The sequence below is a fragment of the Penicillium mononematosum genome, assembly GCF_028829835.1.
Source record: "Penicillium mononematosum strain IBT 11891 chromosome Unknown utg000002l:1.0-8112719.0:1.0-8118358.0, whole genome shotgun sequence".
Classification (NCBI taxonomy): domain Eukaryota; kingdom Fungi; phylum Ascomycota; class Eurotiomycetes; order Eurotiales; family Aspergillaceae; genus Penicillium; species Penicillium mononematosum.
Window position 1 is genome coordinate 168038 of NW_026643272.1, and position 25145 is coordinate 193182.

Here is a 25145-nt window from a genome sequence, read left to right on the forward strand (position 1 = left end):
TAGCCTAGATATAAGTAGCTATATGCTCGAATATAAAAACCAGTATGGAACAATTCTGAGTGACCTCGGAGCTACAACGTCAACAGTTCCTTCGGGCCGAGCGAAATCGACTAAGACGTCATCCGGATTTGCTCGACACTTTCTCTCCTCCTCCACTCCCTCACCTACCAACTATGTTCTCGCGAAGTGTACTACAGACGGCCACGCGAAGTGCTCGCCCGGCCTCAGCTAGAGCCGTACCACAGCTCGGTAAAGCTCCGTTCGGTCGGCGATACGTTTCGGTCTATGGCTACACACAGGCAAAAGCTCTCATCTACTCCAAATATGGTGAGCCTAAAGATGTCTTGCGGTAAGTCCTCCTAGCCGTAATTGAGCCAACAAAAAACTGATCAATTTAGCCTACACAAGCACTCAATCTCCGCGCCACACGCAACCCAAGTGAACCTGCGCCTGTTGACCGCGCCGATGAACCCAGCCGACGTGAACCAGATCCAGGGTGTCTACCCCAGCAAACCTCCTTTCCAAACAGAGCTCGGAAACGTGGAGCCCGCTGCAGTCGGCGGAAATGAGGGCGCATTCGAGGTGCTGTCAACAGGTGCGGGCGTCAAGAACCTTAGCAAAGGTGACTGGGTCATTATGAAGCGTACAGGCCTGGGTACCTGGCGAACCCACGCGCAGCTGGACGAGTCCCAGCTGATCAAGATTGAGAACAAGGAGGGCCTGACCCCGCTGCAGGTTGGCACTGTCAGCGTCAATCCCGTCACTGCGTACCGCATGCTCCGGGATTTCTGTGAATGGGATTGGATGCGTGCCGGCGAGGAATGGGTGATCCAAAACGGCGCCAACAGCGGTGTCGGACGAGCAGCTATTCAGCTGGGCCGCGAGTGGGGAATCAAGACGCTCAATGTCATTCGGCAGCGCAAGACACCCGAAGAGACCGAGGCTCTCAAGCAGGAGCTTCGGGATTTGGGAGCTACCGTGGTTATCACCGAGGAGGAGATGCTTAATGGCAACTTCCGGGATATGGTCCACGAGTTCACTCGCAAGGGCCGGGAGCCCATTCGTCTGGCGCTGAACTGCGTAGGCGGGAAGAATGCTACCGCTCTGGCAAAGACTTTGGCCCCTGATTCGCACATGGTGACCTACGGAGCCATGTCGAAGCAACCTGTTGCATTGCCCTCGGGCCTGCTGATTTTTAAGAACCTTGCGTTTGACGGGTTCTGGGTCAGCAAGTGGGGTGACAAGAACCCCCAGCTGAAGGAGAGCACCATCAAGGATGTGCTTCAATTGACTCGCTCTGGGAAGTTCAAGGATATCCCCGTGGATGAGGTCAAGTGGAACTGGGAGACCGAGGGCCCGGAATTGGCAGAGAGTGTGCAGGGCACTTTGGGCGGCTACCGCAGCGGGAAGGGCGTCTTCACCTTCAGCGGTGGCGATTGAGTGAATAGCCAGTATGGATGTATCATAAAGCTAAGCTGTCTTCCTCCGAGATTTACATCGCGGTCAATTGGGCCGTATAATATGGGTCTGGAAACTAGGAATGAATTGTAACAAAATGAATTGAGCTAGGAATTATATCTATCAACACTCCCAGTTCTTCTTTACCCAGTCAAGGATCAGGTTTGTTAGAGTCGTGCCTGGCATGTACGCATCGCTTTCCTTCGCAATATCGACATCGAGACCAGCAAACTTGGCGGCCAATATCACATTTTTCTCTATGAAATCAAGGTAGACCAAATCAACTGTCTTTGGTGTCTCGGATGTGTTGGCAGGTACGAGGGTTCGAATACAGTTCGGCACGCGATAAAAGGTGATGGGTGAATGGATGGTATCGTCACCATCTGTGCCCGCATCATCTTTTGTCGTATATCCGGGCACGAGGTCCGGACCTGACATGGGGATTTGCTCGCTAGCTGAAGACCATGTTTGGGCAATCACGTCTTCCGGATAAGCAAGTTGCTCGGGAGGGGCCAACGTTGTCAATGAAGATTCGTCCGTAGATAGAACTTGAGGCTGCCCGTTCAACACGTCGACAACAAGCTGTGCCTTGTCATATGGAACATCTTTCACATAGCGGAAGGTGCTGGTGAATGGAGATACAATGAAGGCCGAGTCTTGGGTAAAAGGCCCCTTGAAGATATCAAACCTTATAGCCCCCGTATTGACAATGGCTAGTCTAGGCATGTCGCCACGAGACTCATCTCTCAAGTCCTCCAAAACTTGAGTTTCAAGCCAGGTGTAGATGCTGTTAGGGTCCGGATACTTGGCCCGCGACATCCATAAATCATGTGGAGCACACCCATGAACGTGGTCCAGATGAAGATCGGTCCGTGCTTCGGCGATCAATCCGGAGACATTAAGGCCCTTTTCGGTTGGGAAGGTCTCTTGATCAAGACCGGTGTGATGATAATAAGAAAAGAGGTTGTTGTCAATGTATCTGCGCTTGAAGGCGGGCCCAGCGGCAGACTGATGGCTTGTCTTGCTGGCGAGGCCATCGATTGACATGAAGCCAACAGTTTCCATGAATCGACCGCTCGCTAGCCCAAAGGCTTTGGAATCAAACTGCGCATAGTCACGCACATGCTGGTGCCCGCCAAAGAATTGGATTGGAGTGTCCCAACGAATTCCTCGGATCTCCTTGAAGATCGCCCGGTATTCCGGCGAATGAACAGGCACATGGCCGACCACCAAAAACAGATCCACTTCTTTATCTCGAATTGCTTCTTGGAACCAATCCTCTTTGATAGTAGAAGATACTCTTTGCACCACAGTGTTGTTGTAATTTCCGTTGAAATCAAAGAGGAAGCCAAACGCTACTATACGGATGCCTTGCTTCTTGGTAGTGAACTTCTTAAACCGTGGGGCCAGAGGCACAAGCTCTTTCGTGGTCGGGTGAATAATATCAATATTCGAAGCCAGGTAGTTGCCCCGGAAATTAGGAACAGTGACAAGAAGCTCAGCCTCTGATGTGTTTTGCTTGTATAGCTCGTGATTTCCAGACGTCAATAGGTCGATGTGCTGGTGCCGGAGGATGTCTGAAAGGTAAATACCCTTAGGCTCGGACGAATCATATAGACCATTCCCTTCAACTCGGTCACCAGTATCTATAACTAGTAGATCTTGTCCTTGGGCTTCTGCCTTTTCCCGCATGCGCGTGGTAAACGATATATAGTCCCCCCAGTCTGCGGAATAGGACGGTCTGTGATTGTTAGTGCAATTCAAATCTTAGCAGGACCCAAAGCCTACTCCTGCAAATGACCCGCCAGCCAGCCATGGGTATCGGTAGTATGAATGAAATTCAGTTGCCCGAATTCAAGGTCTCGTAGCGGAGCGGAGATGGGATCGGGTGCGGAGGGTTGAGCGGCGAGTGCCGACGGAAGTAGCCAGAGCAAAGACAACATCATTACCAATAATACACCCTTGGAAGAGTGTATAAAAGCATGAGTTTGCAAGAAAAAATATTGGAAGAACTTCAACGACTGGAAGGAAGCTAGTTATGCATAAGAACCTAAAGGTAGATAGCTCTCCAGAAGATATATGAGGAGTGTAAACAAGATGCCTCCGAGCTCCTCTCCAATTTCTTGTATGGTTACGGTCACAGTACCGGTGAGCTCTGATATCACGTGTTGCCCAACATCTTCGGATTTGCATCTCGATTATTCGGACGGCGATAAGTTTTCCCTTCACCTTTATCTATAACGTTCTTCGATTCAATTGCTTTTGCGGTCCGAATTTGGTCTGTGATCTTTGATTGAATCCTTCTTTTCTTTCTTTTTAGTTTTCCATATTCTCCAATTCGATCATATTTCCGCAATGGCAGCTCCCCGACTTTTCCGCCCAACAGCTCGTCTGTTTTCCTCGCGCCTTGCTTCCACCGCTCTGCGCTCGAATCTCCGCCAGTCCGCCTGTGCTCCTTCACTTCTGCGCCGCGGATATGCCACCGAGACCGGTACTAAGGAGGTCACTGTTCGTGATGCCTTGAACGAGGCTTTGGCGGAGGAGTTGGAAGCCAACCAGAAGACCTTCGTCCTCGGTGAGGAAGTTGCGCAGTACAACGGAGCGTGAGTAATCATTGAGGTCCGGTTGAATCCAGACCGACGCTGAACTTCCGCCTCTACAGATACAAGGTGACCAAGGGTCTGCTCGACCGCTTCGGTCCCAAGCGGGTTATCGATACTCCCATCACAGAGGCCGGCTTCTGTGGTATCGCCGTTGGTGCTGCTCTCGCTGGTCTGCACCCTATTGTGAGTGTTTTCGGAAGGGACCGTTGATCCAAGATGCGCATTCTAATCGTTCGATTTAGTGCGAGTTCATGACCTTCAACTTCGCCATGCAGGCCATCGATCAGATTATCAACTCCGCCGCTAAGACTCACTACATGTCCGGTGGTATCCAGCCCTGCAACATCACTTTCCGCGGTCCCAACGGCTTCGCCGCCGGTGTCGCCGCTCAGCACTCCCAGGACTACTCCGCCTGGTACGGCAGCATTCCCGGTTTGAAGGTTGTCTCCCCCTGGAGCTCCGAGGATGCCAAGGGTCTGTTGAAGGCTGCTATCCGTGACCCCAACCCCGTTGTTGTTCTGGAGAACGAGTAAGGTCCCATCCACTCATTTTGCCGGAATTCGCGTAAACTAACCAATGCTAGGCTCATGTACGGTCAGTCTTTCCCTATGAGCGAGGCTGCCCAAAAGAACGACTTCGTCGTTCCCCTTGGAAAGGCCAAGATTGAGCGCCCCGGAAAGGACCTTACCATCGTCTCTGTGTCTCGCTGCGTCGGTCAGTCCATGACCGCCGCCGCCGAGCTCAAGCAGAAGTACGGCGTCGACGCTGAGGTTATCAACCTGCGCTCCATTAAGCCCCTTGATGTTGAGACCATTATTGCCTCCCTCAAGAAGACCGGCCGCATCATGGTCGTTGAGTCTGGCTACCCCATGTTCGGTGTTTCGTCCGAAATCCTGGCTCTGTCCATGGAGTACGGCTTCGATTACCTGACCGCCCCTGCCGTCCGTGTCACCGGTGCTGAGGTTCCTACTCCTTACGCCGCTGGCCTTGAGGCCATGGCCTTCCCCCAGGAGGACACCATTGTCAGCCAGGCCGCCAAGCTTCTGCGCTTGTAAGCCAATAAACGAGGGCGAGTGAGGAGCTCGCAATAATATAGCTATGTGCCTAGTACCCTTTCATCTGTTCCATCTTATGTTGTTTTATTCTGCTTTTGTTGTTTTATCGTTTAGACAGTCTCTTGGAAAGCATGTACCATTACATCCATATCAGGACCAGCGTAAATGTGCTTAAACAGCTTAGACGGAAATTCATTGCTGCCCAATAACGTAAAAATAAAAAAGGATAAAAGATAACCCCGTACCCTTCAACGCCATTGCATATGCATTTGATACATGATACTTGGTTCAATTCGCGAGCCATTTCCGGCGTCAAGGTATCCATCAGACCCTTGGGGCAGTACACCCAGCAAAACAGTCCGTTGGCTGGCGAGGATCATAATATCCTTCTTGGCCATATTCCTCATCGGTGTCACTTTCCATATCACCATATTCACCCTTTTTGGCTCTCCTCACATGGGAGGGATCATCGGCTTGAGGTTTCGGGCCACTATCTTCATCGTCGTCTCCTAGGACGTTCTTCTTGACTGGGGCTGCCGGGGCCACCGTTCCCTTGACAGCGGCGAATGAGCTTTTGAAACCTCCCTTCTTGAAACCTGAGCTTCCTCCACTTGATACATTATCCACAGGAGTCTCGATGACTTTCAGACCGGCCTGCGCATCGGCTTTACGTTCTGCCCGGCGGTTCTTCTCGATGGCATTTGGATCACGTGTTAGCTGTTTGAGATCTTGCAAACGCTTTTTGTGCTGGTGATCATATGAGCCGATGTGTGCTTCGTATTCTGGGTGGCGCGAATAAGATTTATTGCAAAGGGTGCAGGTGAAGGAGCTGAGTGCAGACCGCGCTGACTCGGTCTATAAGGGTTAGCTTGGCGATAACAGATATGGCAGAGATATATGATTGATTACCCTGAGGGGCGGGATTCGTGAAACCACGCTATATTTATTAGCTGGGCATCATATTTGGACCAAAAAAAGAAGAGCATACCGGCGCCATTGTTCTTGAACAAGAGCACTAGGTGAAGTTCAGCGAGAGAGCGTTTTGTACGGCAGAGCGTTGCGACCATCTGCGTATTAATAACTAACTAGTTAAGTTACCTGGCGGGTCTAACGTGTCGCTGCCTGTGGAGTCAGGCATATATATGTTCATGATGCCCTATTTTTAATCATTAGCTAGCTAGTATATAGGTTCTGTTTTAGGCATGGCAAAAATTGAACCTATACTTAATTTCCAACCCTTTATAGTACATCAACTAAGGCAAACTGCTATAGTACCTAATATACCTGCATTATTAGGTACGTATACATACCGAGTCACATGATCCTCGATCGGGCATCGTCATTACCCGCAAGGGAAGTGACCAATCACAGCCGCCGTATTTTTTTGCGACTCAGCCCTGGATCTTCCCGAGGTCAATATTCCCTGTTTTCCCCCAGTTAGCCTATACAATATGGATGCATGATTGACGAATTCCTTTCTTACGAGTTTTATCTTTATGCTTTCCCCCAGCTCCTGAAACCAAAAATCCCGAAAATCATACAATGCCGTCCCACGTGCCCTCCAAACCGGAGGATATCGATACCAAGTCCATCATCTCTTTGCAAGAATTAGAGCCGTCGCCTGTTCGTGATTCCCTGGACATCGAAAGCGGCGAATACTTTCCTAGGGCCCCCTCTCCCACGCAACATGGAGTTGGGATTTCAATGCCCAAACTCGGCCTTAGTGGTCATGGCTGGGATTCATGGCGTACGTCAAGCGACCAAAGCTAGTTGATATTCTCTAACCACAATTATTATTTAGTGACTGGGATTCAAAAATACTCAACATACCCACCTACAGCTTTCTTCATCCTACATCTCGCCAACACCTCTCTCATCCCACTCGTGACTCGCTCCGTACCCGCGAGCGAATCCTACCTTCTACTCACACGACCCATATATCAGGCCCCGGGGCTAGAGCATCTTGTCTTGACTATTCCTATAATTGCGCATATTGCCTCAGGAATTGCTCTCCGCAACATTCGTGCTGCGCGTAGAGCACGTCTGTACGGCGCCGAGACTCGCGCACAGCGGAGCACGTTATATTTCTGGCCGCGCATGTCTTTACAGGCACGCACGGGATACTTTGTTACACCGCTGATTGCATTCCACGCATTCGTCAACCGTGCCACACCATTGATCGTCGAAGGAGGAAGCTCTGGTGTGGGACTTGGATATATTGCCCATGGCTTTGCTCGGAGTCCTGTGTTCTGGAATGTCTTTTATTTCTTCTTTGTAACTGCCAGTGTATGGCACTTCGTTGGTGGCTGGGCGACCTGGATGGGCTGGAGAGTGACCACAGCGCGCAAGGAGCGTGGCCAAAAAGGCTCATTGGATGGTTACCTTGGGCTTACAGAAACGAAGTCAAAGAGACAGCGCAAGATGTGGTGGGTTGTCAATGGGATCGCCGCCGCTGGCGCGGCCCTCTGGCTTGCAGGTGCTCTCGGTGTTGTTGGCCGTGCTGGCGAAGGCGCGGGCTGGGAGGCCAAGGGGTGGAATGAGATGTATAGTCACGTCCCGGTCATCGGGGATTGGCTGTGACAACTTTGTATGATCGTGCATATTATCTACATAGACTTAATCCTAATGTATAAAAAGAGCCTGAGGACATTACTGAAATTGTCTTTCTCTACTATGAACATTATTTACCAACGTCAAGTCTTGTCCTCCGATATTACCACGATAATTGCCTATAGCATATATACTAGATATATACTGGGACTTCTTAGTCTCTCATTGTGAGAGTTGATTCAAAATGTTCTTATACAGCACATCAACGTCTTATAGTATAAATTACAAAACAGGTATTGTTGTGTACTGCATGTTGGTCCGTGCGTAGAATCTTTTTCTCCGTCGCATTGAATGTCTCGTTGCGACATGCTGTGAAAGGCTTCGCTCATGAACCCCTCGTTGATTTTTGGTTCAGCAACGAAATGCGCTAAGCGAAGATTCCTTCCTACCCTGATTCTCACCCAATTCCCCCGCTCGACGCCCACTGCGATCCAATCTTTTGTCCGAACCCTTTCCACTTCTAGTGCCATGGAGGATCCTCAGATCAAGCTGGTGGAATACCAGGGAGACAAATACAACGTCGTCAAGGAAGGCTTGGCCAAGATTCTTAATCCGCCCGCCCAAGAGGCTGCTTCGAAAGGCACGAAGAAGGATCTCAAAGGCGATGACCAAGTGCAATCCGTCTTCTACAACCCAATTCAACAATTTAATCGCGACCTCAGTGTGCTTGCCATTCGCGCTCACGGAGAGCATATTATCGACCTGAAGAAACAAAAAGCGGCCCAGAAGCTGAAGAGGCAGGCAGGCAATGGGGAAAAGAAACGGAAGCGTGAGGACGACCAGACCGAAAACCCAAGGCCCGCCCCGAAAGCAGAACACAAGGAAAACACAGAGACAAATGACCAGCCGGTCCCCGCTCCCCGGCTGATCAAGAACCGAAATCAGAAGCCCGACCAGAGCAACCCGCAACTTCCTTCACTGTTCTTGATGCTCTGTCTGCAACTGGGCTCCGCGCTCTCCGCTATGCCTCGGAGCTTCCGTTTGTCACAAAGGTCGTGGCTAATGACCTGTCACGGTCAGCAATCAAGTCCATGAAGAAGAATATTGAGTACAACAATCTTAACACGATTCAACCCAATCTGGCCGATGCCCGAGTTTACATGTATGGGCTCGACGATGCGAGCAAGTTCGACGTCATTGATTTGGATCCATATGGCACAGCATCTCCGTTTTTGGATGCCGCAGTGCAAGCAGCCAAAGATGGCGGCCTTTTATGTGTTACTTGCACTGATGCCGGTGTCTGGGCCTCGACCGGCTATTCGGAAAAAGCATTCTCTCTGTATGGCGGTATCCCTATGAAAGGCCTCCACTCCCACGAAGGTGGCCTGCGATTGATCTTGAATGCCATTGCCATGTCTGCAGCTAAGTATGGAGTGGCCATCGAGCCATTATTGTCTCTGTCTATCGACTTTTATGCTCGCGTCTTTGTTCGGATCCATCGATCTCCCGCCCAGGTCAAGTTCACCGCGGGCAACATGATGCTCGTTTACAATTGCGATGTCGGTTGTGGCGCATGGTCAACACAACCCATTGGGTCTACTAGATCCAAATTGGACCGCAAGGGAAACCCCATATACCACCACGGTCTAGCCCAAGGGCCCGCAGTTGGACCGCACTGCGAGCATTGCGGCACGAAAACACATCTTGCAGGACCCATGTGGGGTGGTCCGCTACACAATCCCGACTTTATCCAGAAGATTTTGGACATGCTTCCTGGAGCTGATCGCGACACATATCAGACCTGTGATCGGATTGAGGGAATGTTGACCACTGCCCTTGAAGAGGATTTGGACCTAACGCCATCTAACTCCGAGCCATCAAGTCCTAAACAACCTGCGCCAAGCAAAAAGAACCAGCATGATCCTGCATACCCTGCCATCATCCCTCGAATGGACGTTGCCGCTCGGGAAAAATACCCTTTCTTCCTTACACTCAGTGCTCTCGCCAAGGTTATCCACGCAACCACCATTCCAATCGACGAGTTCCGCGGTGCTCTCAGCCACCTGGGATATCGTTCCACTCGTAGCCACACGAAGCCAAACTCCATCCGCACCGATGCACCCTGGGAGGTGATTTGGGAGATCATGCGCGAGTGGGTCCGTCAGAGATCGCCTATCAAGGAGGCCTCCCTGAAGCCTGGAACCCCCGGTGCAGCGATTATGAGCAAGGGCCGTGAAAACCTGCGTAAATTGGGCGATGAGGATCAATGGCTATCGCTCCTCAAACAGGACCTGACGTCTGCCGTTGAGGCTGGCAGAGATGTCAGTGACTTGGTCACCAAAGTCGAAGCGGCTCTCTACCGGTCCGGATCGCGAACCTCCTGGCAACGTGCTCCTGCTCTTGCTCCTGCAGAGCCTCATCCCGATGCCGATCCCCAGCCTGTACCGGAAAAGGAAAAGGCACCTGCACAGCCCTTCAAGCGGCCCCATCCCAGTACCCTCGAGGTGGTGTTTGATGAGACTTTAGGTCGTCAGGTGTCTGCTGCGCATACCAAGAAACGATTGGTGCGGTACCAGCTCAATCCTCGTGCTAACTGGGGTCCTCTCAACCGTGCGGGGCGCTGATGTTTAGATATCCCATAGTTATACATATAAAAGTCCTCTGTACGGTGTATGCTTTTTACTGCTTTCGTATATATATATACAAGGACATCTAAAAGGAACAGTGTGTTCTTACGTATACCGTCCTTAGTATCGTCTTGATAAATCGGATCCCTAAAGCACGTCGTTAATGATAGAGGCTATGCGACTGAATACTCCATGCTATCAGTCCTATTCCTATATCCATGACTCATCCCAATGGGTGAAATGGCCCCAAGTGTTTGACCCAATACTTTCTTGTTGGGGTCACCAAGTGCTTAGTCACAAGTTAATTAAGAATCTTGAACCTCGGAATCGACGTAAGCACTAATTTGGAACTATTTATGTCTGTCTGAAGGTCTTCTTGGATTGACTCTGGGATAAATACTCCATACTCCTCTATACTCTACAAGAATGGCTGTTGGTGGTTGTTTCTGCGGCAAAGTCCGAATCGAATACATTGGCCAGCCTCTAGCATCGGTTAGTATAACCCATAGGATTCATACCTAGGTAGCATTGTCCTTCGTTAATCCAAGCTAATATATTTCCCATTAGGCACTGTGCCACTGTCTCGACTGTCGCAAGCTCACCGGGTCACCCTATAGCTTCAATTTCATCGTCCAAACTGCAGACCTGCATGTTTCTGGAAGTCCGAAAGAAGTGCCGAAGACATCGGACAGTGGGAATGCGATTAAGAATTATTTCTGTCCTGACTGTGGTTTGTGTTATACTAAAATTGTGAGAAGATAGCATCTAACTAAAGTAATAGGAACGCCGCTTTATGGACTGAAAATAAAGCCCAACGGAGATCGTGACGAGACCACAGTCATCCGGGCAGGGATATTTGATAATGTTGGGATTTTGCACGAACGGACGCCTGTGGTGGAGATATATACTGAGCAACGATTGAAGTGGGTGAGTCCCATTGAGGGGGCTGATCAATTTACTGGCATGTTGCCACTCCCATAAACTGATGATCATGTAACTATCTATCATTTTGAAGTTGAATACATTGCGTGAGGTTCCATTTATATATTGTAGAACACAGGCACTATTCTAGAGAGCGAAAGCACTGTACAACTGATCTCGAAAACTGTATTAAAAATGCAAACTGAAACTCATATACATGCACATAAACACATTTGAACTCCAAGGCTCTGAGACATATCACATAATGACCCATGAAACGAAAAAAAAAAAAGGTCTATCAAAAACACAACATTATAAAGAGGATATCAACAGGAATAGATCATTTCGCAACATTTTCGTTGCCCTCTTCGTACTTCTCCCAGTTCGCCAAGATAGAGGCAATACGGGGCGAGTTGGTGAGGCGGTAGACATCCTCGAAGTATTCCTTGGTGATCTCGAAAGGACGGGCAGTGACGTTGGGGATGTACTTGCCGACCAACTTGCTGGGGTCGATGGTGGTCTTGTTGATCTTCTTCAGCAAGAAGGAACGGAAGGGCTTCACACCAGAGCGCAGGAAGGTGCTGTGGAAGGGAACATCGATACCCTTGAGAGGAATGGTGGCGAAACCACGCTCCAGGGAGATAGGACGGGGCTTGGCCTCGGTTTGCTTGACACACTCCTGGATGATGCTGACCAGGTGCTCCTTGACGTCCTCCAACGACATGCTCTCCATAAGAGCGGGGATGTCAATGTTCTGCGCCTTCAAGAAGTTCAGCAGGTTGGTGAGGCAGTCAAGAGCACGGAGGTCACCGGCTGCGACGTATTGCATGTTGGCAACGTTGTAGTTGACAATCTCCAGCAGCCAGCCAGTGGTCTCGGAGATGTTCTCAACAACGTACTGCAGTGCCTGCTCGTTGAATGTCTTGGAGATACGGCTGGGGTTGACAGCGCACATGGAGTAGTTGGAGCGACCCTGTGCATCACGCTCGACAGCGACTTGCATGGTCAGACCACGGTAGAACACAACGGACACCAAGCTCTCAATGGGCATGACATCAGCCAGGGCGGCCAAAGCCGAGTATTCACCAAGCGAGTGGCCAGCGAAGCTGCTGTCGCGCTGCACCAATCCCTTGGCGCGCATGTCCTCGAAGCTGGCCTTCTCCATCAGAGTCAAGGCCGGCTGAGTGAACTGGGTGGCAGAGAGAAGACCTGTGGGAGACCGGTAGGTGTACGAGGCGGTATTCTCATCGACCTCCTTGAAGATCTTCTCGGACTTGATGGACCCATCGGCGTTCACTGACTCGAAGGTCATGGCCATGTAGTTCTGCCGGATGGCCTTACCCCGAGGACCACCGAAGTAGACTGTCAGCTCCTTGGGGTTGTTCTTGACAATGTCGATAATGGAGAGACCGTAGTTCTCCATGAAGTGGCGATCAGCCCGGTCCCAGACCTCCTGGGCCACTGGGCTAGAGCCATACAGCTCCATACCCATGCCCTGCTCCTGAGAGCCCTGGCCGGTGAAGACGTAGGAAGTGACGGGCTGCTCAACCTCGGCCTCACCTTGCAGAACCTTCTCTTCGGTCTCCTTGTTGCTGGCTTCAACCTTGATGATCTTGCGACCAGCAATCATGCCGACATGCTGCAGCTTGACAGTGATCATGTCGTTGGGCAGAACCATACCGACCAGAGAGACCTGGAAACCGCGGACACGGCCAATGTTGTTCTCAGCGGCCCAGGTCTCGACCAGGCTGCGAACAGCGGCACTGCTGTACATGCCGTGGGTGATGGTTCCGGGCAAGTTGGCGTAGCTGGAGAAGACACGGGACACGTGGATGGGGTTGTAGTCACCGGACACGCGGGCGTAGGTCTCGTTAGAGGCGGGGGCACGCAGTTCCAGAGCGGTCTTGCCACTGAGCGGGATGGGGTTCTCAAAGTAGACCGGCTGCTCAATGGAGGTTCCGTTACGCTGCAGGTAGTCAACCACGGGGTTACCGTGCGAGTCACCTGCCTCGTATTCGACAGACGCAACTTGGATGACCTCCTTGGTGGGAAGCTCGAGAAGAACCTGTCCAACGGTCTGCACGTTGCTGAAGACAGTGGCGTTCTTGAAACGGATCAAGCTCTGCAAGCGGAATGTCAGGGTCTGGCCCAGAAGCTCAATCTCAGCGTCATCCATGCGGAACCATTCCTTCGAACGGAGAACGGCGACGTCCCGGCTGGTTGCAAGGTGAACCTGCATGGGGACCTCATCCTTGCGCTGGAAGGTGTTCTCGTAGTCCGTGTAAGCACCCCGGTACAGGAACTGACTGGTAACATGCATGATCGCTTTGTTCTCTCGCTTGATGGTACCGCAGACCTCGACCATTTTACCAGAATCCTGGTTGATGACAGAGTTAATCTGGGCTGTTGTGTCCAGAACGTCGCCAACCTTCAGGGGCTGGGCGCCGGGAACCATCTTGAACCCGTTGGACAAGTGAACAAGCTTCAGCAAATCTCCGTCAATGGTGCGAGGGAAGATAGGCTTGGTGATTGCCTGCCAGCCTGCCACGATGGCAAAGTCCATAGGGGCAAAGACCTCCTTGCCAGGACGGTCAACGAAAGCCTCACCGGTGTTGCCAACGGCGTGAACAAAGTCGGCAACATCCTGGGCAGTGATGGTCTTCTGGCCACCACTGAAAGTGGCAGTAGTGGGGGTGTCGAAAGGCACGTCCTTGTTGCCGAACCACACCCGGTAGTAGAACTCCTTGATGCGATCGTTGCGGTCACCCATAACTTCACGAATGGGAGCGTATCCAGTCTCGGGGTGATAGGTGAACAAGAAGTTCAAAGGAACAACGCCATTCTCGGCGGTGCGGCCCTCGAACAGGCTCAGACTGATCTGCCCCTTCTCGTTGATCTTGGCCTCGACTGTCTTGACCAATTTGCCAGACTGGTACGGCTCGCGCACACTGATAACAGTCTTGGCAGGATCATTGGGGTTGGAAACTTCCACATACATGCCTGCGGTGGGAGCGACAATCCGCTTCATGGGGTTGGTCTGGAAGCGGTGGCCCTGAACGTAAACATCGGCCAAGAACAGAGCATGTCTCCAGGAGTAGACGTTGCCGGCAAGAAGACTGAGCCAGCGGTCCAAGTCTGGCAAGGCCGCAGTAGAAGACAAGCGGAAGCTGGTCTTGCTTGGCTCTTCCGAGATAACCAAACCGTCAGAGTCCGAGTCAGTGGTGCTCATAAGCTGCCCGCCGAAGTACTCAATGACAGGAATCTTGGCGCTGTCGCCACCGTAGACATCGCGCAGGAGGCCAGCGATGTGTCCCTGGTGAACACCGTCAAGAATGTCCTTAACAGGCTCATCAATGACGTTAGAGAAGCGGGCAGCCATAGGACCCTGAAGAATACAGGTTCGGCCGACGTCTTGATCGACAACAGCCTCAAGGTCCTCACTCTGCCACAGAGAATCCTTCTTGAAGAAGAACTCAAAGTTCTCATCCAGCACGGGGACGAACGGAACGGGCTTCTGGCCACGCTTTTGGCAGAGCAGCAGGAAGTGCTGCACATCCTGCGCGTTGATCAGCTGATTGGCAGCTTCGGGATAAGCAGACAAAATATTGTCAACGGTAGGGTAGGGGGTATCAATATCGGAATAACTCTGGAGAAGCGAGGCCTGGCCTTGGGCAGTAGTGAAACGCTCCTCGACACGACGGATGAAGTCACCCGTCAGGCGCTTGAGCGAGGGATCGATCCATCGCGACTCGTGCTTGATGTACATGAGGTCCACCATGCGGCGAACGACCTCAGCATAAGTCATATCTTCCAGATCAACAGTCTCGCCTGCAGCATTGCGACCGAACCAGACCTTGTGGAAGTCATCATTCAGCTTCTTGATGATGTAGTTCCGTTGCTTCTTCAGTTCGGGGACACGCTTGGCCTTGTCGAGCTTGAAGATCTTCTGGTCCATTTCCTGCCAGAACAGCACGCCGCGAGTGGCCAGCTTATGGATGGGCTCACCCATTTCAGACAGAACAGTGATCACACCACCTGTTGCTTTCTGGTAGGTCTTCTCCCATTCCGCATCGTCCACACCAGGGGCATCAGCAATTGCCTTCTTGGCATTGTAAGAGGTGTGTGCCTCCTTCGCAATCATCATGCGAGAGCCGAAGAGACAGCCGTCAAAGGGCATAGGAGGGTAGCCGTACTTGGCGGACCACTTACCCGAGAGGTAAGGGTAAGTGTCCTCCGAACCACCGAAGCCACTGCCAGCAACAAGCACAATGTTATCTTGCTTGCGAATACGGCTGTACATTTGGAGAATGGGCTGGTGGAAGTCCTCGAAGGAGTGGTGACCACCGCCACGGCCACCAGTCCACTGAAGGATGATAGGGAACTTAGGGTTGGCCTTGGCAACATTGATGACTTGCTGAATCGCATCGACGGAGCCAGGCTTGAAGGCAATGTGCTTGATACCAAGAGTTTCAATGTATTCATTGGCAACCTCAATGGATGGCACACCGGCCCCAATGGTCAGACCCTCAATCGGCACGCCCTCTGCGCGCAACCGACCGATCAATGGAATCTGCCAGGCCATCGCACGGGGGTTGACATAGATCAGGTTGATAGTAATACCACGACCAGGAGGGATAGCCTTCTCAATCTTGGTAATGGCCTCCGTCATCGTCTTCGCGTTGTAGTAGCCACCACCAGCCAACTCGATGTGATAACCGGCATTCATAGTAGCAGCCACAAAGTCCCAGGCGACGGTGGTGGGTGTCATACCAGCCACCATGACGGGAGGAATTCCCAACAGACGGCTCATCTTGGTGTCCACGTAAGTTTGACCGGTAGATGTCTGCGTCAGGCGAGGGCCGTGTTCCTTGACCCAGTCAACAGCAAACTTGACGGAATGCTCATCACGGTCAAAGAGTTCTGGCTTGTAACCGACCTCCGCATTGGTTCCGTCCATTTCACCAGCGAGAATGACCCGAACACCGGTGCCGTCCTTGTTCCTGTTAGTCAGGACGCCCAGACCAGAGATGCCACCTGGGCCGAAGTCAACGATGTGGGTTGCACGGGGGAAGACAGTGGCTTGCTCCCAGTTGACCGCATCGTGGGTGATCATGCGAACCAGTGAGGGCACAATGTCCTTGTCTCCCAGTTGCCGCAGATCCTCTCCAGTTTTGGTGTGGAAGACGGGGATCTCCAGTGACTTGGCGGGGATCTCAACAACATCCTCCAGATCCTCGAGAATGCGGTCGTAAGCAGAAACAAGGTACTGGCTGTGGAAAGGAGCAGTAATGGGGAGGAAACGGTTCACAAAGCGAACCTTGCGCTGGGTGAATGGCATACGGTTCTGGTCAAGTCCGGTGGCCGCCTTGACTTTACGCAGGCGAACATTCAGACCGTAAAGCGAGATGGGAGGACCAGTCACGACAAAGTTGCGAGCACTGTTCACTAGGGAAATGGAGATGTGGCGGTCCTCGGGCAAATGTTGGTTGGTGGCATCGATGTGCTCCTGAACGGCGGTGAGGGAGAGGTCGCGGATAGACAGCATGGGAGTAGGGGTTCCCTCGCCATTCTCAATCGAGTCCTGGAGAACCGACGGGGCGATTGAGGTGCGAGGGTAGGCCTGCTGACTGCGCAGACCAATCCAGAACAACATGGTCAGGGCATCCTGGGCCGCTGTGGCAAAGGAGTCCCAGCTGGTAGCGGTTGCAATAACGGCAGCGGTGACCACTCCCTGGGAGTGACCTGTGGTACCGAGGATGCGTTCCAGGACATCACCAGGTTGGCGGCCAAGGACCTTGCAGGTAACCATATAGTGGGCCAACTGGACCAGACCAATCAATGGCAGACTGACGGGGGCGGAGACCAGGTAATCGATATCGGGCTGTGCATCCCGATCTTGCAGCCATTGCATGATATCCATGCCCTTCGGGTAGAGCTTGCTAGCCTCTGGCTCACGAGAGAGCGTTTGGAGCAATTCGGCGGAGGTAGTAATGAGCTCTTCGACAAAGGAAGGGTACGTGGTGTAGATGTTGCGCAATTCATCAAAGTACTCCTCAATATTGCCTTGACCACCGAACACAGAGTAGATGCCTGCAGCCTCGTCGGATGCCGCACGGAACAAGGCAGAGTCGTAGGGCTTGGTGGGCCGGCCCGCCGCAGCTCGCCCGGCATAGTAGGCCTCAACGACTTGGTTCTTCTTGGCAACAATGCCGGGGAGCGCAGCTGCCACGGCGTGAACGTCATTACCGCGCATGAAGGCACGTTCAAATTCATTCAAAACGAGCTTCAGAACGTCCAGGTAGTTGCCCTGTGCATCGTCTTCCTCCTCGAGCTCGTGGGCCACATGCCCAATGTAGCGGGCGACCAACTCGGTCACTGATGATGGTTCATCATCTTGGGCCAATTCGTCTGTGGGCTCGGGTAAAGATGCAGTGAAGCTATCTTTCAACTGCGATGCATGGAAGTGAAGCGAGGTAGGGACGAGGAAAGAGAACTCGAGGGATCCATGCGAGAGGATGAGAGGGCGGAGGGATTGAGAGGATCGAGGGGTGTTGATACCGGTTTGGGGACCGGTCGATGTGCCGTACATGATGTGGCTCTCTCTCTGTTGAAAGGAATAGGAGATTAAGAAAAAGACCAGAGGGACCCTAAAATTGAAGAGGGGTTTCCTGATTCTGTGTTAGATTTCAATAACACCATCTCGAGGGGTTAAACTCACTGGGTGACCTGAGTCCTGAAGGTCTAAAGTAAAAAGGAAGGGGGGTATTATCAAAGGAATAAAGACAAGTAAAGGGACACAACTTCAACAGATATACAATATGAAATAAGGAAAGAGGTCCAGAGCACAATTGAGCCTGAAGGGGAAAGCAATAGGGGAAAGAAAAAAAAGGTCTGGTTGAACTGCAGACAGCTCAAAAGGGTTTAGCGTGGTAGGAGACCCGCCCCAATGGGTTTTGACTTGGGTTGAACCCGTTGGGAATGGTTACACTGTGTTACCGCTGTATTGTAATTGAGCCTTGAAATATCGTTTTTTTATAGTTTTAGTTTTGATATTTTCATTGTATCACATCTATATTAATATCCAAATATCAGTCTAACTGTATCTAATCTACATACATATGTAGTCCATTGAGTTGGTGATTGCTGTTGGGATCTCTCCAACATCTCTCCGTATATTCCCCCCCTGACCCCAGCTAGCTATCAAAAATGATCCACGCAATGCCGCAAATCGTTGCTTAGTGTCAGATCCTTCGGCCGAAGCTCTGGAACCCCAACGCCCTCACCAATTTGACCTTGTCCCTCCCCATTCATCCGAACATCGCTGCCTATGACTTGATAATTTTTATGGGATCATCAGCATTATTACTTTTCTCATTCTCCCAATATCATCTTTACAATTCTACCGTTGTCGATAGGGTGAGTGGTTCCTTTTTTTCTTCCTTTTTTGCCATTATTTCTATGTTGATAAAACTGGAAAATTACCAACCGGTATTATTTGTTACCACATCTATCTCCGTGCTCCATTTCCTTTCCCACCTTTTTTTTCCCTTCTTCTTTCTGGATCAATCCAATTGTCTTGGGGACTTTCACTGATTACCTTTCATACATAGGATTGACTCCTATTCTAATTCTCTCCTATTACTTTTTCTTCGAGTCATCCTCCCCTACTCACTCCTTTCTCCGCTTGGGCACTCTACGACGACTCCGTCGCGCCCCCAAACCCGGACATTTGTCCTAATTTCGTCCTTCTGTTTAATCAATTGATACCCATTACTTCTATCATGCGTCCGGAAGTTGAACAAGAGCTGGCTCACACCTTGTTGGTGGAGCTGCTTGCCTACCAATTCGCCTCCCCCGTCCGATGGATTGAGACCCAAGATGTGATCCTCGCCGAACAGCGCACCGAGCGCATTGTCGAGATCGGTCCCGCAGATACCCTTGGAGGAATGGCGCGACGGACGCTTGCCTCCAAGTACGAGGCCTATGATGCTGCCACTTCAGTCCAGCGCCAGATTCTCTGCTATAATAAGGATGCCAATGAGATCTACTATGATGTCGAGCCCGTGGAGGAAGAACCAGAGGCTGCCGCAGAACCTGCTTCCTCGCCTGCTCCTGGGGCAGCACCAGCTGCCGCCCCCGCAGCTGGAGCTCCTCCTCCACCCCCCAGTGCAGGCCCCGCTGCCGCAGTGGAAGATGTCCCAGTCACAGCAGTCGATATCCTGCGGACACTGGTTGCTCAGAAGCTAAAGAAGAGCCTTGCAGATGTGCCATTGTCAAAAGCCATTAAGGATCTTGTTGGAGGTAAGTACAGGCCAAAATTATAACCTTCGTTCGGTCTAACATGTGAATAGGCAAGTCCACATTACAAAATGAAATCCTAGGTGACCTGGGTAAGGAATTCGGTTCCACCCCGAAAAGCCCGAGGACGTCCCCCTCGATGAGTTGGGTGCCTCGATGCAAGCCACATTCAACGGCCAACTTGGCAAACAGTCTTCCTCGCTCATCGCCAGAATGGTCTCCTCCAAGATGCCCGGTGGCTTCAACATCACTTCTGTTAGAAAATACCTGGAGACGCGGTGGGGTCTGGGATCCGGCCGCCAGGATGGTGTGCTCCTGCTTGCTCTCACCATGGAGCCTGCTGCGCGTCTTGGATCGGAAGCGGATGCTAAGGCTTACCTCGACGACGTAACCAACAAGTATGCAGCCAGCGCCGGAGTCAGTCTTTCCACCCCAGCTGCCGGTGGTGACGCCGGTGGTGGTGGTGGCATGGTCATGGACCCTGCAGCCATTGATGCCCTGACCAAGGACCAACGAGCTCTGTTCAAACAGCAGCTGGAGATCATTGCCCGCTACCTCAAGATGGACCTCCGTGGTGGTGAAAAGGCCTACGTAACATCTCAAGAAACCCAGAAAGCGCTGCAGGCTCAGTTGGACTTGTGGCAAGCAGAGCACGGCGATTTCTACGCTTCCGGCATTGAGCCATCCTTCGATCAGCTGAAGGCCCGTGTCTACGACTCCTCATGGAACTGGGCTCGTCAAGATGCCTTGAGCATGTATTACGATATCATCTTTGGTCGCCTGCAGGTGGTGGACCGCGAAATTGTCAGCCAGTGTATCCGCATCATGAACCGCTCCAACCCCCTCCTCCTCGACTTTATGCAGTATCACATCGACAACTGCCCAGCTGAGCGTGGAGAAACATACCAGCTTGCCAAAGAACTTGGACAGCAGCTGATTGAGAACTGTCGCGAAGTGTTGGAGGTGGCTCCAGTCTACAAGGACGTTGCTGTGCCTACTGGCCCCCAGACAACTATTGATGCCCGTGGCAACATTGGATACAAGGAAGTTCCTCGCACCAGCGCTCGCAAGCTTGAGCATTACGTCAAGCACATGGCTGAGGGAGGCCCGATCTCCGAGTACAGCAACCGCACTAAGGTTCAGAACGACCTGAAGAATGTTTACAAGCTCATTCGCAAGCAGCATCGTCTCTCGAAGTCCTCGCAAATCCAGTTTGATGCACTGTACAAGGACGTCGTCCATGCTCTCGGCATGAACGAGAGCCACATCATCCCCCAGGAGACCGGCCACTCCAAGAAGGGCGGCCGTAGTGCTACCAAACGCACTACTGCCACCCGCCCTGGGAAGGTGGAGACCATTCCATTCTTGCACTTGAAGAAGAAGACCGAACACGGCTGGGACTACAACAAGAAGCTGACTGGCATCTATCTGAATGTGATGGAGTCGGCTGCCAAGGACGGTCTCAGCTTCCAGGGCAAGAACGTTCTGATGACCGGTGCCGGTGCCGGTTCCATCGGTGCCGAGGTCCTCCAAGGTTTGATCAGCGGTGGTGCTCAGGTCATTGTCACTACTAGTCGCTTCTCGCGCGAGGTGACCGAGTACTACCAGGCCATGTACGCCCGTTACGGTGCTCGTGGTTCCCAGCTGGTGGTTGTGCCGTTCAACCAAGGCAGCAAGCAGGATGTTGAGGCTTTGGTTGACTACATCTACGACACCAAGAAGGGACTTGGCTGGGACTTGGACTTTATCGTTCCTTTCGCTGCTATCCCCGAGAACGGCCGCGAGATCGACTCTATCGATTCCAAGTCCGAGCTTGCTCATCGTATCATGTTGACCAACCTACTCCGTCTTTTGGGCTCGGTCAAGACCCAGAAGCAAGCTCATGGCTTCGAGACTCGCCCCGCTCAAGTTGTCTTGCCCCTGTCGCCAAACCACGGCACCTTTGGTAACGATGGCTTGTACTCCGAGTCCAAACTTGCTCTGGAGACTCTCTTCAACCGTTGGTACTCGAAGAACTGGGGCCACTACCTCACTATCTGTGGTGCGGTCATTGGCTGGACCCGCGGTACTGGTCTGATGAGTGGCAACAACATGGTCGCTGAAGGTGTCGAGAAGCTGGGCGTCCGTACGTTCTCCCAGCAGGAGATGGCTTTCAATCTTCTCGGCCTGATGGCTCCGGCCATCGTCAACCTTTGCCAGCTTGACCCGGTCTTTGCGGATCTTAACGGTGGTCTGCAATTCATTCCGGACTTGAAGGGTCTGATGACCAAGCTTCGCACCGACATCATGGAGACCAGCGACGTCCGCCAGGCTGTCATCAAGGAGACCGCTATCGAGCACAAGGTCGTCAACGGCGAAGACAGCGGAGTCCTTTATAAGAAGGTTGTTGCAGAGCCCCGTGCCAACATCAAGTTTGAATTCCCCAACCTGCCCGACTGGGAGAAGGAAGTCAAGCCCCTCAACGAGTCTCTTAAGGGCATGGTCAACCTGGACAAGGTGGTCGTTGTCACTGGTTTCTCTGAAGTCGGTCCTTGGGGTAACTCCCGTACCCGATGGGAGATGGAATCCAAGGGCAAGTTCTCATTGGAGGGCTGCGTTGAGATGGCGTGGATCATGGGTCTGATCAAACACCACAATGGTCCCCTTAAGGGCCAGGCCTACTCTCGGATGGGTTGATGCCAAGACCGGTGAGCCCGTTGATGATAAGGATGTCAAGCCCAAGTATGAGAAGCACATCTTGGAGCACACTGGTATCCGTCTCATCGAGCCGGAATTGTTCAAGGGATACGATCCTAAGAAGAAGCAGCTCCTTCAAGAAATTGTCATCCAGGAGGACCTCGAACCTTTCGAGTCTTCTAAGGAGACAGCTGAAGAGTTCAAGCGTGAGCATGGAGACAAGGTTGAGATCTTCGAGATTCCCGAGTCCGGAGAGTACACCGTCCGTCTCCGCAAGGGCGCCACCATGCTCATCCCCAAGGCTCTGCAATTCGATCGTCTTGTCGCCGGTCAGGTGCCCACAGGCTGGGACGCTAGCCGCTATGGTATCCCCGATGATATTATCGAGCAGGTGGATCCTGTCACCCTCTTTGTTCTGGTCTGCACTGCTGAGTCCATGCTTTCCGCCGGTATCACCGACCCTTACGAGTTCTACAAGTATGTCCACCTGTCTGAGGTTGGTAACTGCATTGGCTCCGGTATTGGTGGTACCCACGCTTTGCGCGGTATGTACAAGGATCGCTTCATGGATAAGCCGTTGCAAAAGGATATCTTGCAGGAGTCCTTCATCAACACTATGTCCGCCTGGGTTAACATGCTGTTGTTGTCCTCTACCGGCCCTATCAAGACTCCCGTTGGTGCTTGCGCCACGGCTGTGGAGTCTGTGGATATCGGTTACGAGACCATTGTCGAGGGCAAGGCCCGTGTTTGTTTCGTCGGTGGTTTCGACGACTTCCAGGAGGAGGGCTCTTATGAGTTTGCCAACATGAAGGCCACTAGCAACGCTGAAGATGAATTCGCTCACGGTCGCACCCCGCAAGAGATGTCACGACCCACTACCACCACCCGTGCCGGTTTCATGGAGTCCCAGGGTTGCGGTATGCAACTCATCATGAGCGCACAGCTTGCTCTCGACATGGGTGTGCCCATCCACGGTATCATTGCCCTGACCACGACCGCCACTGACAAGATCGGACGGTCCGTTCCCGCTCCTGGCCAGGGTGTCCTGACCACCGCCCGCGAGAACCCCGGCAAGTTCCCGTCCCCTCTGCTGGACATCAAGTACCGTCGCCGTCAATTGGATCTCCGCAAGAAGCAGATCAAGGAATGGCAAGAATCCGAGCTTCTGTACCTCCAGGAGGAGGCTGATGCCATGAAGGCTCAGAGCGACGAGACCTTCAACGAGGCTGATTACATGCAGGAGCGTGCTCAGCACATTGAGCGTGAAGCTATTCGCCAGGAGAAGGATGCCCAATACAGTCTGGGTAACAACTTCTGGAAGCAGGATCCACGCATTGCTCCCCTCCGTGGTGCCATGGCTACTTGGGGTCTCACAGTGGACGACATTGACGTCGCATCCTTCCACGGTACCTCGACTGTCGCAAACGACAAGAACGAGTCCGATGTCATCTGCCAACAGATGAAGCACCTTGGACGCTCCAAGGGTAATGCAGTGATGGGTATCTTCCAGAAGTACCTCACTGGTCACCCCAAGGGTGCCGCTGGTGCCTGGATGTTCAACGGCTGCTTGCAGGTCTTGGAGAGCGGTCTCGTGCCGGGCAACCGCAACGCCGACAACGTTGACAAGGTCATGGAGAAGTTCGACTACATTGTCTACCCCAGCCGCAGCATCCAGACCGACGGTGTCAAGGCGTTCTCCGTCACCTCCTTCGGTTTCGGTCAGAAGGGTGCGCAGGTTATTGGTATCCACCCCAAGTACCTGTACGCCACTCTCGACCAGGCTCAGTACCAGGCCTACAAGACCAAGGTCGAGGCTCGCCAGAAGAAGGCCTACCGCTACTTCCACAATGGCCTGATCAACAACAGCATCTTCGTTGCTAAGACCAAGGCTCCTTACGAAGATGAGCTGCAGAGCAAGGTCTTCCTGAACCCCGACTACCGCGTGTCTGTCGACAAGAAGACCTCCGAGCTCAAGTACTCGGCCACTGCTCCCGAGACCAAGGAGTCCGAAAGCACTCGCCAGACCCTCGAGTCCCTCGCCAAGGCCAATGCCGCCGAGAACTCCAAGATCGGTGTTGACGTCGAGCACATCGATTCCGTCAACATTGAGAATGAGACCTTCGTCGAGCGCAACTTCACTCAGAGTGAACAAGACTACTGCCGCAAGGCCGCCTCCCGCAGTCCTCGTTTGCAGGCCGTTGGAGTGCCAAGGAAGCTGTCTTCAAGTCACTCGGTGTCAGCAGCAAGGGTGGCGGTGCTGCTCTGAAGGAGATTGAGATCGGAGTTGATGCCAACGGCGCTCCGGTGGTGAACGTAAGTGCATGATTTTCCCATTTATCCCATGATTCCAGTAACAATGCTAACATATCTCCAGCTTCATGGTGCTGCCGCCGCCGCTGCCAAGCAGGCGGGTGTCAAGCAGGTCAGCGTTAGCATCAGCCACAGTGATTCGCAAGCTGTTGCTGTTGCGGTCTCGCAGTTTTAGAGCGCTGTGCATTTTCTTTTTGTATTCGCATATAGATCCCAGGGTCTAAATATTCCCTTGGGTTGAGACGTAATGATTGTGATTTATGTTTTTAGATTCCGAACCAGCTTCGTCTCCTGGTTCGTTGTGTTTATAATGGGAATGATGATATTGTGTCTTTCTTTGAATTGCCATTTAGAGTCTATGTTCTAACGATTTGATCTTTTTCTTCAAAAAAAAAAGAAAAAGAAAAAGAACCCAAAGACCATCCAGTATACGATGTAAAGGTATGGGTTACGGTTAATTCACACAACACTCTGCACTGCTATCACGAAAGCGCACATTCTGGTAATTCTCTGATTCTTGTAATCATCGATTTCATCAATAAATCTCAGGTCGAATATCTGATTCGTTCGACAGTTAGGGTATCACAGATAAAAAGAAATTCAAGTTCATCCTGCCATTGGCACAACTGCAAATGATCATGGAGCGC

The 25145-nt window shown here is 52.1% G+C and overlaps 9 protein-coding genes across 9 annotated transcripts; 6 read left to right on the forward strand and 3 right to left on the reverse strand.

Annotated features, from left to right (window-relative positions):
* Positions 1-173: 173 nt before the first annotated feature.
* Positions 174-1440, forward strand: N7519_001784 (enoyl-[acyl-carrier-protein] reductase; the record flags this gene model as incomplete). The annotated part of the gene is made up of 2 exons (XM_057288562.1): positions 174-349; positions 399-1440. 2 exons carry the CDS (start codon positions 174-176, stop codon positions 1438-1440), a joined length of 1218 nt encoding a protein of 405 aa, XP_057149764.1.
* A 141-nt stretch (positions 1441-1581) lies between these two features.
* On the reverse strand, positions 1582-3401 carry N7519_001785 (metallophosphoesterase family protein; the record flags this gene model as incomplete). The annotated part of the gene is made up of 2 exons (XM_057288563.1): positions 1582-3199; positions 3247-3401. 2 exons carry the CDS (start codon positions 3399-3401, stop codon positions 1582-1584), a joined length of 1773 nt encoding a protein of 590 aa, XP_057149765.1.
* Positions 3402-3813: 412 nt separating this feature from the next.
* N7519_001786 (pyruvate dehydrogenase (acetyl-transferring) subunit E1 beta) lies at positions 3814-5116 on the forward strand (the record flags this gene model as incomplete). The annotated part of the gene is made up of 4 exons (XM_057288564.1): positions 3814-4061; positions 4121-4244; positions 4304-4590; positions 4645-5116. The coding sequence occupies 4 exons, from the start codon at positions 3814-3816 to the stop codon at positions 5114-5116; spliced, it is 1131 nt and encodes a 376-aa protein (XP_057149766.1).
* A 324-nt stretch (positions 5117-5440) lies between these two features.
* N7519_001787 (putative C2H2 finger domain protein) lies at positions 5441-6113 on the reverse strand (the record flags this gene model as incomplete). The annotated part of the gene is made up of 3 exons (XM_057288565.1): positions 5441-5961; positions 6026-6053; positions 6105-6113. 3 exons carry the CDS (start codon positions 6111-6113, stop codon positions 5441-5443), a joined length of 558 nt encoding a protein of 185 aa, XP_057149767.1.
* Positions 6114-6658: 545 nt separating this feature from the next.
* N7519_001788 (MCP1 family protein) lies at positions 6659-7696 on the forward strand (the record flags this gene model as incomplete). Its single annotated transcript, XM_057288566.1, has 2 exons — positions 6659-6863; positions 6918-7696. 2 exons carry the CDS (start codon positions 6659-6661, stop codon positions 7694-7696), a joined length of 984 nt encoding a protein of 327 aa, XP_057149768.1.
* Positions 7697-8194: 498 nt separating this feature from the next.
* Positions 8195-10290, forward strand: N7519_001789 (tRNA (guanine26-N2)-dimethyltransferase; the record flags this gene model as incomplete). The annotated part of the gene is made up of 2 exons (XM_057288567.1): positions 8195-8495; positions 8573-10290. 2 exons carry the CDS (start codon positions 8195-8197, stop codon positions 10288-10290), a joined length of 2019 nt encoding a protein of 672 aa, XP_057149769.1.
* Positions 10291-10719: 429 nt separating this feature from the next.
* N7519_001790 (GFA family protein) lies at positions 10720-11274 on the forward strand (the record flags this gene model as incomplete). Its single annotated transcript, XM_057288568.1, has 3 exons — positions 10720-10785; positions 10861-11023; positions 11075-11274. 3 exons carry the CDS (start codon positions 10720-10722, stop codon positions 11272-11274), a joined length of 429 nt encoding a protein of 142 aa, XP_057149770.1.
* Positions 11275-11554: 280 nt separating this feature from the next.
* N7519_001791 (tetrafunctional fatty acid synthase subunit FAS1) lies at positions 11555-17803 on the reverse strand (the record flags this gene model as incomplete). Its single annotated transcript, XM_057288569.1, has 1 exon — positions 11555-17803. The coding sequence occupies one exon, from the start codon at positions 17801-17803 to the stop codon at positions 11555-11557; it is 6249 nt and encodes a 2082-aa protein (XP_057149771.1).
* Positions 17804-18995: 1192 nt separating this feature from the next.
* Positions 18996-24673, forward strand: N7519_001792 (trifunctional fatty acid synthase subunit FAS2; the record flags this gene model as incomplete). The annotated part of the gene is made up of 5 exons (XM_057288570.1): positions 18996-19515; positions 19610-22118; positions 22162-24332; positions 24383-24501; positions 24563-24673. 5 exons carry the CDS (start codon positions 18996-18998, stop codon positions 24671-24673), a joined length of 5430 nt encoding a protein of 1809 aa, XP_057149772.1.
* Between the last annotated feature and the right edge of the window lie 472 nt (positions 24674-25145).